Source organism: Balaenoptera ricei, chromosome 9, assembly GCF_028023285.1.
Source record: "Balaenoptera ricei isolate mBalRic1 chromosome 9, mBalRic1.hap2, whole genome shotgun sequence".
In the NCBI taxonomy this organism is placed as follows: domain Eukaryota; kingdom Metazoa; phylum Chordata; class Mammalia; order Artiodactyla; family Balaenopteridae; genus Balaenoptera; species Balaenoptera ricei.
Genome location: NC_082647.1, coordinates 101036456 through 101049583, shown reverse-complemented (window position 1 = coordinate 101049583; position 13128 = coordinate 101036456). Strand labels below are relative to the sequence as shown.

General features: G+C 41.8%; 1 protein-coding gene across 2 annotated transcripts in view; it reads right to left on the bottom strand.

Annotated features, from left to right (window-relative positions):
* Positions 1–13128, bottom strand: part of POU6F2 (POU class 6 homeobox 2) — a 468326-nt gene that overhangs the window by 37947 nt on the left and 417251 nt on the right. For both annotated transcript variants that reach the window (XM_059932888.1, XM_059932889.1), the window contains one exon: positions 12817–12963. In XM_059932888.1, coding sequence (XP_059788871.1) covers positions 12817–12963 — 147 coding nt within the window. The remainder of the gene's footprint in view (positions 1–12816; positions 12964–13128) is intronic.

Genomic DNA, 13128 nt, shown 5'->3' with positions numbered 1-13128 from the left:
ATAACCAATGATACTGAGAGGATCCTCACATTAAAATCCAAATTTCAACTTGCAATCAAATCCTCAAATTCTGTGTGAATTTAAAGCAGATTTCTGTTTTCCTAGCTGTACATATCACTAAATCTCTTCCTTATGGTTGTCTGGGAGAGCTTGCTAACATCACCTGGAGATTTACTGAGGGTGGATTGAAATGTTTTTATTCTAGAGCATCAGAGGGAATCAACAGTAGTTTAATGAACCTTGCAGGTAAAACCCGTGGCCCTGCTTTTTGATTAAATAAAGTACAACACTTTGTTATAAGGAAAAGTGGATGCTGTCACGTCCTCAGCCACGTAGTCATGATATAGAGGCAAGCTAGACATCACTTAGCCTTCTGTGGCTGATAGTCTGGAGAAAACAAGTAGTCTGCTTACCCTGTTGCTAATAGTGTGAGCGGCGGACTGAAAGTCATCAAACTGGCCCCCTCTGCATGCTGGGGTGACCACGGGTTTCAAAGCCCCGGTGGTCAAGAGAGCAAGGGAGAGGCAGGGTTCGCCTGGTACACGCTGTGTGCCTGGCACTGTGCCACGATTTCACATCCTCCATTGCTTTTCCTCCTGACAACAAGCCTGAAATGTTAGCATAGTAGTTTCAAAAACTGAAGAAAGTAAAATAGACCAACGCCGTTTTCATTAGACACTAATGCTAGATGGCATCATGCTTAAAAGCATTTCCATATAAAACTTCGATATACTAAATAGACCCTACTTTGGATCAGCCACCCTAAGTAGATTAGAATACATCCAGGTGGGGAGAGCATAATATTTATGGAATGACGACTATGCGGCAGGGAGGATAGTGGGCACTTAGACATGTGACGCTGAAAGCAGCTGCCCTCAGAGGAAAGCAGTGCTTTGAAGCAGCCAGATCTGGGCTCAAATCCAGGCTCTTTCACTTTTTTCCTAACTCTGTGGCCCTGGGAAGCTGGTTAACTTTTCTGAACCTCTATTTCCTCAGCTGTAAATTAGAGATAATAGTGAAAGATCATTGTGGGAATGAAATGAAATGATGAATTTATGCAGCATGCTTATGAATAGTGTATTAGCTTATATGAAATACTCTATATTCATTCAGTCCACAGATTATATTACTATGTTTATGCTTACTATGTGCTCTTTTAGCCACTGGGATACTTTAGGGAACAAAACAAAAAGTTTTCAATTATTATTAGAGCACAGTGAATAAGAGTGATCTCTGATATCAGACAACACTGGGTTTGAATCCTGACATTTCCAGCTGGGTGATCTTGGAAGTTTCTTAATCTGTACAATGGGGATAAACCATATTCCGTGGTTGTGGTCATAATGAAATGAAACAATATACTGAATGCTAAAAAAAAAGATACCAATTAACTTATATACAAAACAGGGACTTCCCTAGCGGTCTAGTGGTTAAGACTCTGCGCTCCCAATGCAGGGGGCACAGGTTCGATCTCTGGTCGGGGAACTAAGATCCCGCAAGCTGCGCATGGCGCCACCTAAGACATTAAATAAATAAACACAAATTTTTAAAAAACCAGAAATAGACCCACAGACATAGAAAACAAACTTATGGTTACCAGAGGGGAAAGGGGAGGGTAAGGGATAAGTTAGGAGGTTGGGATTAACAGATACACACTACTATATATAAAATAGATAACCAACAAGGACCTACTGTAGCACAGGGAACTCTACTCAATATCTAGTGATACTTATAAGGGAAAAGAATCTGAAAAAGAATGCATATGTGTATAACTGAATCACTTTGCTGTACACCTGAAACTAACACAACGTAAATCAACTATAGTTGAATTAAAAAAAAGAAAAAAATATTGAATACTAATCACTCTTTGGCGTGTAGAAAGTGCTCAATAAATGGCAGCAACTCATTAAATTTACTATTGTTAAATACCCCAACAACCCTGAGCAGATGACATTGTTGTCATTGCAAGGAAGAGAAAACTGCGGCCGACTGAGACTAGGTGACTTGCCTGGAGTTGCAGAGCTGCTTGGGGATGGAGTCTAGTTTGAAAGCCTGTGCTCTTTACCGTGGGCTGGCTTCCATGTGAGCACATAGACATTTGCATGTTCTGTCTCTGTTACCCTGAGACTGGATTATTGTGACTATCTATTGACAAGTGTCAGATCAGGGGTGTGTATTGTGTTTTTCTTTGTGTGTCTGTGTGCTGCTTGATCGATGCCATTTATTTGTATGTATAAAGCTGTATCACATCTTGAGTTTACTGTTGTATTCTAGATTCTTCACCTTGTGACATCTTCTTGGGATCTACTTAGATTGTTAGTTTTACAAGGTGGAAAGTGTTAGGTGGTGAGATGAACAGCAATTTGGAGCAATGTTCTATGGATAAAGCATTATATTCAATTGGATAGTGTGAAGGCTTACTTCTGTACATTTGAACTTGAACCTGGCTCCTCTCACTTTTCTGAGTTGTGACTTTTCCATTGCTACCTATCTCTGATCTATTTCTCATTTCGCTCTTATTGGCCTGTAAATTGATGCTGTGATGCCTACACCTTTAAGAAGAATGCATCATGTCAACAACTTGTGGGCCAACAAGAAAGTTGGGTGCATTACTGGGCTTATGGTGTAGTAAATGGTACAATGAACATTTATTGGGAAGTTGACTGCAACTCATGTGTGAATTTGATGTTTTCACCTCTCTGCTTAACCATAAAAATTGTCTGCAGAAAAAGCTGATATTGCTCTAGAGATGCTAAGTCAAAATTCAGCACTTCCTCTCTTTCCTTGCCCCCGACCCAAATCAAGTTTAATTTTCATTCTTTAGTTGGAAAAACCAAGACATAAATAGCTTCTACTTCCTTCCCTGACTTTTTACTAAAAACTACTAAAAAGAGAGCCATCATCAATAGCCCATTGCACAGTCTCTCTGATACTGGATTTGGTTAAAGTGATTTATCAAATAAATAACATTTCCTCAATTATAAGACCCCCACATAGTTTGCATTTGTAATATTGGTGAAATTAGGCTGCCCCTAACAACTGATATATCTGTTTAATGTGCTAATATTTTCTTCCATTACAAAAAAAGCTGTTATTAAATTGATGGTGTAACTTAAGATCAGTCGTTTCTTAGACTCACAATACAGAATTAGATATTTCTCTTTTTCTTACCAAGGGTTTACCTCATTAGAGGGGCAGCTTCCAAAGGGAAAGATCTAGCAATGTATAGGGCCTTGCCACTTTGGGAGCTTAATCAATTCTAAAATCATCTTGCTGTGTCATACCACAAAAAGCGCCAGTCAAGGATTCACTGGGATAGCGTTTCCTCCTTAGCTCTGAAAGGCTCACTTTGGTGAGCGCCCATATAAAGCACAGACTTCTTTCTTCATACTTCATAGTCGTCCTCATGGCTAGGATGCCTTGCTGGAAGGCAGGGGCCCTACAGTCCCTCAGACCCTAACGCCTTGCTGCTGATTTTCTCTGGCAAGATGAAGCAGAGGTCTGAGGTCAACTTTTCAAGATCATCTCATTGCTTTAGAGACTACCTTGCAAGTACTTCTCTAGTTCCTCTGATCAGCAAAAATAATAATGGTGAGAATATCGATTAAAATACTCTATATTTATTTTGGCAGGATTTATAGCTCTTTACAGTTTTCCAGTGCGTGAGGATTTATATACCTTCAAGAGAAATTTCTGAGGCTGACAGGGCAAGAATTACAATTCCTGTTTGTAGATGGAACGGTGAAGCTTCTGGATTTGTAACGAATCTATGGAGCATCTAGAAAACAAACCTCAGAAAGTGACGGAGGTGCGGGAGGATGGGTGTGGACTTTGGGCTCGCATTTCAGTCCTGCCACTTACTAAAAGGTATCATCCCAGGGGCACTTCCCTGGCAGGCCAGTGGTTGGGACTCCGCTTCCCTTGCAGGGGGCGCACGCCGAGTGGCATGGCCAAAAAAAATAGTACCATCCCAGGGAGCTGCCTTAACTCGCCCAAGAGTTTGCTCATCTGCATAGCTGGGATCATCAAACCGGTGGTAAAGTGCCCAGTGGGACCACAGATGACACCCGCCCCATGGTGAAGCCTCAGTGTGTGGGAGCTATTATTTCCATTATTCTTTTCTAGAAGTCACTTAACCTAAAGGAACATTCAGCTTAAACCTAGCACTGCTCTAAGACATAAGATGGTTAAAGAGTTTTGCACACTGAAATAAATTCCGTGAACATTAGTTAGTGATATTATTTTGCTATAAGTTTGCACTAATTGGAATGTAAACTATGCTAGTGAAACAAAGATTCAAGAAGGCAGACTAGCTTTGAGGGAGCTTGGAGTCTTGTAACTTACAGCCTGTCCAGAATTGCAACTGTTAATTAGGTTACTTCCTTAGTTAATTGGCCCCTTTCCTATTTTTAGCCAGAAGGGTTGTCCAACTGTCTGAGGCCGGGTGTCTACACAAGAACACATTTCCCTATTTCTAGGCAAATGAAATGCTCATGGAGGAAGAATTTTTTTAAAAAAATGCAGTGGCCAGAGAAAAAAATGTGTCAGCACAACAATCCAAAGCTCTGCTTTAGATGAGAGAGACCTTGGTTCTCTCTGGCTCAGTCCTCAGAGGTGAAACCCCCAAACTGGATTTTTCATTCTGTTTCTGCCCACCCCTTTAACTGTACAGGACAGACTGCCCTGCTGAGTTTTGCTGGGGGAGGAAGGCAGAAAGAAAGATTTCTGAGGGTACTTAATTTTCCAGCTCTTTTTTTCTTTAATTAATTTTTATTGGAGTGTAGTTGCTTTACAATGTTGTGTTAATTTCTACTGTATAGCAAAGTGATTCAGCTCTACATATACACATATCTCCTCTTAAGCTGTCTAGCTGTTTGGACTGATGACACTAATGGGATTAACCCTTTCATTTCAGAAATGCAGGCGATAAGGAAGGGACCAGAGAGGGAGAGAGGGGCTACCTTTCGCCCGGCAGCAAAGGTTGGGCTGAACAATTCACTGTCACAATGAGGGACAGAGCTGCGCTTGTGCTGATGGCCCTGACCGGCTCTGAGACCTGATTAGGTCCCGCGTGTCAGCGGCTGAGCCACTGCAGAAGCAAGGCCTCCCATCAAACCCATCTCCTGCGAGGACCCCTTCCCCCTACCCCTGCCCGGTCACTGCAGGCGACAAGACTCCAGACAGCACACCGCAGCGGGGGGTCTGGGGGCCGCCTCACGTTTCTCTGTCTGCCCTCGGTGTTCGGATTGCAGCCCCTAGGAGCTCTTCCGAGCGGTGTGTGATCCCTTCTTTCCGCAAACGTGCAATGCAGGTGTGTGCACTCGGAGTTAGAGTCTGTCATACAGAGTGAAGTAAGTCAGAAACAGAAAAACAAATACAGTATGCTAACACATATATATGGAATCTAAGGGAAAAAAAAAAGTCATGAAGAACCTAGTGGCAAGACGGGAATAAAGACACAGACCTACTAGAGAATGGACTTGAGGATATGGGGGGGGGGGGGGAGGGGTAAGATGTGACAAAGTGAGAGAGTGGCATGGACATATATACACTACCAAACGTAAAATAGCTAGCTAGTGGGAAGCAGCCACATAGCACAGGGAGATCAGCTCGGTGCTTTGTGACCACCTAGAGGGGTGGGATAGGGAGGGAGGGAGGGAGACGCAAGAGGGAAGAGATATGGGAACATATGTATATGTATAACCGATTCACTTTGTTATAAAGCAGAAACTAACACACCATTGTAAAGCAATTATACTCCAATAAAGATGTTAAAAAAAAAAAAAAAAAGCGGCGCAGAAATCACCGCGAAGCCTCCGTGGCGGAGCAGAAGCTTCCTTGGAGGTGGTTCCTTTTTGATTGAAGTCATTGTTTCACATTCAAAGACGTGGATAGGGATACGTGCAAGTTACCTCCTGCAGCATTTCCCAAAGTGTAAATTCTACGAGATGGCGGGTGGACACGGAGTTTGGGAAAAGCGGGGTTAAAAAAGTTAAAGGGGTTTGGGGCGCGTCCGGTCGGTGGGGCGGGCCCCCTGCCCGGCCTCATGCATATTCATCAGCTGCTGCGCCTCCCCGCCTCTCACCGGGAACCCCCTTATGCGCGGAGTCTTGAGGGGCACACTTAAGGACACACTGCTTTAATGCAATGGCCTCTCCTGAAATGAGGAGATAGAGCTCTTAACTGGGCTCAAAGGGGAAATTTGATATGTTAGTGGAAAGACTGAGGTGGTTTATTGTGGTCATTGTTTTATTACTTGGGTAAAGCCAGGGTAAAATTCGTATAATGTTACTAACCCCATAAACATAGATTTCCCAATCTCTAGAATGAGCGGATTGAAAAAATGTTATTCTATTAAACAATGATAGTTGATATGTATTTCACTAATGTGATTGAATTTTTACACCTTTAGAAAACTTCATATAATATTTGCCAATGAGAAAATAAAATCTTTTTTTTTTTTTTAAATTGAAGTATACTTGCCTACAACACTGTAAGTTCCAGGTGCACAACATAGTGATTGGATATGAGAAAATAAAATCTTTTGTCAGACCGTTTTGAATTTTGGTTTAGAAAATATGGCCAAACCCATTCGTTGAGCTTATTACATACATAGATCGCTCTGTTCATAGTATGTGGGGGGGGGGGGGGGATATACAGATGCGAACTCTGAATTTTTAGATACCGACTCTGAATTTTTAACAAATTGATTCTTATTTATGCAAAATATCTAAATAATATATTCTATTTTTGTATTAAAATGGTATTCTGTAATAGGATCTTGTAGCTTTAAAAAAAATCAATATTTTGTAGTAAAAATGCAAAACTTGCACGAAAGGAATCACCACTTTTATCATAGGAATCACCTGGGGAAGGGAAAGAGAGGAATGGAAGGTGTTTTAAGGTCTTAGCTGTTATCAGTAATATTTCATTTCTTTTAAAAATAAGCAATAGGGACTTCCCTTGAGGTCCAGTGGTTAAGACTCCGTGCTTCCACTGCAGGGTCTGTGGGTTTGATCCCTGGTTGGGGAACTAAGTTCCCCTATATGCTGTGTGGTGCGGCCATAAATAAAATAAAATAAAAATAAAATAAAATAAAGTAAAAATAAGCAAAAGAACTGAGGCTTGTATGGAAAAAAGTTAATATCTAGGTGGCTGAACAAGGATGTCTTTTGTGCTATTTTTTATGTAAGAAATTATCTTTTGTCTATACATTTAATGTGTCTCATTATAAAAAATGAAATACAAGAGTACCTGTGAAACTCCCTAAATTTCCAGTCAACTGGCTTTAGCTGGATGCGTCTAATGCACTGGTTCGAGTCCCACTGTCAAAGCTGCACACTTGATCTCCTTTGCATAAAGTTTAAAATTAGTTTTACTAATGTGGGCAGCTGTGGCTTTGTTAGTTCTCCTGCACAGACACATCTAATCAAGCCCACAGAGGGGCTCAATGGACACATAAGTTCATTATATCTCAATCTTTTGGCTAAGATTTGCCTTTATTATAACTTTATCTTCCTTCATCTTGTAGTGATTCTCTCTAAAAGATTCTCATCTTTCTATTTAAAATTATGTGTTGAGTGATGTGTTATGTGTTAGCTATGTGTTAGCAAGCCAGAGTTCAAGGTCAATTGCTGCTTCTTCATCCTAAAAAAATAGCTACGGCATTAATTTATGGATCAATCAATGTAATTTACTAAATGCTTAAGAGCTATCAGGCACTGTGCTAAGCACCCTTCCTGCTATCATCACGTCTAACCCCACAACAAAAGTATGTGAGGAGTCTTATCATGCCCACTTTGCTGATGAGGAAACGGAGGCCCAGGAAAGTTCTAGAACTTATCCAAGGCCACTGAGCTAGAAATGTGTTCCCATCAGACCTGTGTCCTTTAAAGCCTATGTTCTTAGCTACTCTATTGCCTTCTAGAGATGCTATTGAGCTTATTATTATTCTAATTCTGAGGGACATCCCAATGTCAGCATCAAGTTTCTTCCATTCTAAGACATGTATTTCTCACCACTTTGGAAAGTTATGATATTGGCATGGTCTTCCACTTGGAACTGGTGGTGGTCCTACCTCTCCATCCACCTCTCCAGCCAAGGCTACTGCTAGGATCAGCAGATTGTTTTACTTTAATCATGGCCTTGTGGGCATTTAGGAAACAGCCCCTATCCTACAGCACATCCTTCCTTCTGGCCAAACCAGCTGTGCTCAGCCATCGTTTATTCATATCATGCTGTGTGTATTCTTGGGTAACCTGAATGGGTAAGTCCTTTTAATTTTTTTTCTTCTTTTTATATATAAAAGAGTAACGTTGTTTAGTTGATTTTTTTCTTTTTCACTTGACTGGCTCTTTAAAGACTGAAGGGAGGGTTTTTGACTTGCTGCCTGCCACTTAACGAAAATTTCACAGTGGTTGAGAACTAATTTCATCAGGAAACATTCTGAGCTTCAGTTAAAATGTAAAATGCTTTCTTTAGCCCCAGGTTAAAATAAAATTTCATTTGCTTTTACTTTTCTGCAGTAACGCCAACAAGGAGATATTGCCGGGGGCTCAAGGGAAGCCAATTCTATAGCTAAACAAATCGATGGTAAATCTACTTGCCAAATCCTGAACATACCCACTGAATAAGTGTTAGGAACAAACACACACAACCCTATTGAACTATCCAGGGTAAGGATGAGATTTCCCTAACGGAAATTAATGTCCTACTATTAAGATTCTCATGTTCTCAAACTCCTCACACACAGCAGGTTTGTGTGCACAGTTATAAACCGAAAACACATGGCTTTTTGATTAATAATAACAGGTACCATTTACTGAGTGATGGTATTATTGAATGATGACTATGTGCCTGACCCTGTTCTAAGCCCTTTAGGCCTAGAAGCTGGTGCCATAATCATCCCCATTTTTCGGATGCAGAAATTGAGGCACAGAGAAGGTAAGTCAATTGCCCAAGGTCTCACAACTGGTGAATGGCAGTCTGGTTCCAGAGCTCATTCTCTTTGCCTGTAGACTGTACTGCCTCTGATGTATATTCAAACCAAAGAAAGGTTTCCAGAAAACACTAGACAAACTCTAAACCATGATGATGACGATGATGATAATTAGGATAATCACTTATTGAGTCTTTGATCGTGTACTCAGGTGCCATGGTAGGTGTTTTCCCCCCACACATCTCATATAATCTTCACAATCTAGGGGCTTAGTTTTGATTATTTTTATTTTATAATGAAACCGAGGCTCAGAGAGCTCAGGTAATTTGCCTAAGATCACAGAACTAGTTATTGTCTGACTTTCGATTCAAATGAGTCTATAGCTAGCGCTCATGCCATTGCCTAGCTTCCACACCCGCGTGAGTTCCTGATTCAGTGAGCAAGGAGAACCAAAATGTTCTTCTCAGCACTGCAATAGCCATTATCAATTTCATTATCACTAATTACCATTAGAACACTTGGTACCTTCCCACCTCAGAGTGAAGCTGCGTGTGATATAATTTTAAAATATTTGAACATCCCTGGGTTAAGATACGTGCTTTGTGACTTTAGAATGTATTATTTTGTTAGAATTATTCACTCTTCAGACCAGTGTCTGACTTCTGAATTAACTGCAAATGAATGGCAGGGTTAGAAGGGTATAAAACGTCTGAAGTTTTTCCTCCATATTTGCTCATAACTACTAGTCGGAAAAAAAGAACATAAAAAAATCCTTAACTATATCGAAATTTACTGAGATCCAGTAAATGGAAACATAGATTCCAAGACAAGGAAGCAAAACTACAGTCCCAGGTGGTAGGATTTCTTGTTGAGAGTCTAAGGCCCTAGAGTTTGAAGGAAGATCCGGGCATGTCTCCCTGTGCGGGCATCTGCCCAGCCAAGGAGGCAGACCTAGGACCACCTGCCCTCCGAGGGCGAGCCACTAGCTCAGTCTGCCTCATAGGGGTTGTGTTAGAGTTTTGAAGACGAGGCTCTGGTTTAGGAAGGTTAAGTCATTGCCCTAATGTCGTAAGACCAAAAAGAGGTGGAGCCTAAACCCACTCCCAGGCAGGTCTGAAATCAGTCAGGGCTCGTAACTACTGAGTAATCCCACTTCAGTTTCCAGGGAGCAGAGGGAATCTTAGCAGTGGGGAGCAAGGATCAGGGCCTTACTGATAACACAATGCCCCTGCTTGCAAATCAACAGACCTACCGTAGCAAATTATCAGTGGAGTGAAACATGCTTTTCTAACTTAGGTTTAGATTTTAATGTTACTACTCCCAGGTGAACTTTCAAATTTAAAAAAAATAGCTGATGTCAAGAACTCAGATGAAAGAATCTCTAAATATATTTAGAGTTTTCTCTTTGTATCTTTTCTGGGAAAGCTCCATGGAGATTTTTAAGGAATTGAAAATGGGCTGCATGTAGTAATCCTAGTTTACATGGTATTTTGAACATGGCGATTGCATTAACCTGATTCCAATATATTCTTACCTTTTGTACCACATTAACACAAGCCAAAGGAGTACACACACACACACACACACACACACACACACACACACACACACAGCCCAAATAATATTTGCCTTTTGGGGGGTACAATTTGACTACTTTGTAAGGCTCAAATTGGTATCTTTGTGCCAAGAGGTGCAGGGCATGCACCTTCTTCTGGGAAGATGATGGTGCTTATATTGTAAAGATTTTTAAAAACCTATAGTGCTGCATCAATGTGGCCAATTCCTCTGCTTTGGAAATGGGAGCATCTTGGTCTCTTCTTGCACTAGGAAGGGGACATGATGCCATTGGGACGTGTCTAAAACTCTCAGACAAGACTTTATAAGTGGCCATGATTGATTTCTCTATAAGTTTGTTTTACTTTAGGAGGTTTGTGTACCATATCAAATCAACTATTGTAACACAGTTTCTAAAATAGAAAAATTAAGGTTAAAATCAACTCTTAATTTATGCAGAGTTGCCAATCAAGCAACTTTGAAGCCCATTTCCTTAGGGGTACTTGTGGGCTGGGAGCCCCTGGGATGGGGGCTGGCCAAGGCCACACAAAGCAGAGGTTGTAACTCTAGCCCCCCGAGAAGGAGGTGGATTTGTAACCGGCAAAAATGATCAGCCATTAAATCATCAGAAGAATAAACTAATAATTCCTTCTAAACAATAAAGCATTTTCTTCATCACAAATACTCAAGAGGTGGGGCATAGTGGTACATTTTACTTGGACATGGAAACAAGAAAAATCAGAGGGAAATACACATCAGTGGTTATGCTGTCTATCTTGAACTCTTAAAATTTACATTTCAAGGGTCGGCTGCCTGGCAGGAAGGAAACAGGGTGTTCTATTTTGGGCACAACTCCAGGAAGCAGCTACCAGGACAGACCTGATCTGAGTATGACTTATAGATATTATAACCAACTTTTCCTCCACACCAATACCCCATCCCTCCAGAAATCTTAATAGGCTTTTGAGAGCCTCCATTTAGAGCCGGCTGCATAAAATGATCCTTTGATGAAAAGGGATTGGAACAAGGGTTAAAGCCGACATTGAAAGGTGACCGTGGAGGGCACGGTGTTCATACATCCCTCCTTTAATATGTGTGGTGTGCACCTGTGATAAGATGATTCATTACCTGGGGCCGCTCTTTGACAAGCTCCATCGTTCAGGCCTCAGGGGTTCTGATGGGACAATCCTGCACCCGCCCAGGAAATATAACAAGGTCAGCTTTTTTTTTTCCCCCTGGGATGTGGATGGAGCCGGTTTAGCTTATAATGCATCTCTGTTTACTCTTTATGTAAAATAAAACAAGGTTCAAGACACCTCAATTCCTGTTCCCCCAGAGCAGGCCAAGCATAGAGGAGCAACCTCACTGCTGGGTAAATAACCCTGGGAGGAAAAAATCTCAGCAAGGTTGCAAGCTCCTTCTCTCTTGTGTTTCGTCCTCAGAAATAGCAACACTCGAGAACCAGGTGCCCTACCCAGCGAGGCTGGGCTCTGTGTCAGGCCTTTGAATGGAGGGCACCCCTGACACCATCAGCTTCAACCTCTTTGGCTCCGCATGCAGCTTTCAGGTTTACTGGGGTCTTGAAGAGGGACCACCTTCACCAAGAAGCCCCATCAGCATCTTGGTGGTCGCGATGCAGGCACATGAGCAGTGTGAGGGAACAGACGTGCCTGATGGTGACATGAGCAAGGTTTACTGGCCCTGGCAGGCTGAAGTAAATCTACACGCACACAAGAGACCGCTGAGGTCTAGTGAGAATCAGCAAGAGGCTGGGTACGTCGGCGACTGGCGGTTTTGGGATAACTCTAACTCACACCTTTTTGTTTTTACCTTTACAGGACATCCTGAATTGTTTCCCATCACCTCCCCAAACATCCGGAAATAGCTTTCTTAAGGCTAATTTAAAAATCTTGGCGCAATTAGGGAAGGAAACTTACCAGTCTCCTCCAATACCCAAGTTTCCAAAAAATAAAAAAAAAAAACCAAAATGGAAATCTTACTTGTAAAATGTAACTGATTTTTCTTAGAAAGAGTCTCCCAATCCTGAAAAGTAATTTCTTCAGTTAAGGTCATAACATGAGTCATCGTATGGAAATAAAACCAAAATAAAACTTAGTAGACATTCTAGGGGAAGGAAAAAAATCTTGCTTCTAAATTAGAGAAACACCTCCCAACCCTTCTCTTCTTCTTGACGTTGCTGTTCAACATTATTTATTTGCCTTGAATGGCTGCGGTTACATATCACTGTCATGCAAAAGAAAGTCATTTCTTTCCCGAGTTCAGTCTGCCATAAAGGTTCACTCTTGTTCCCATCTCCCACTCACCTGTCCTTGTGCATTAGTAACTAGTTGGCCCGTGGCCCCCTGCCGACTGGAGAGGGCGTTGCCAAAGGCCTGTGAGCTTGCTATGGAGCCCATGGCTGCTGCTGCTGCAGCCGCTGCAGCCTGACTTGCTAGTGGATTATTAACCAGCTGCAAAGAGAGAAAAGATCAGGGTGAAACCACCAAGACACGCACAGCACACGGAAACAACATTCACTTGTGGGGGGAAAGTTATCGCTCCACATGGCTCATGCAAAGGGCCTGGGGAACGTTCCCTCTGAAGCTGTAGGGTTTGGGGAAGGTTGGAAGTGAGGC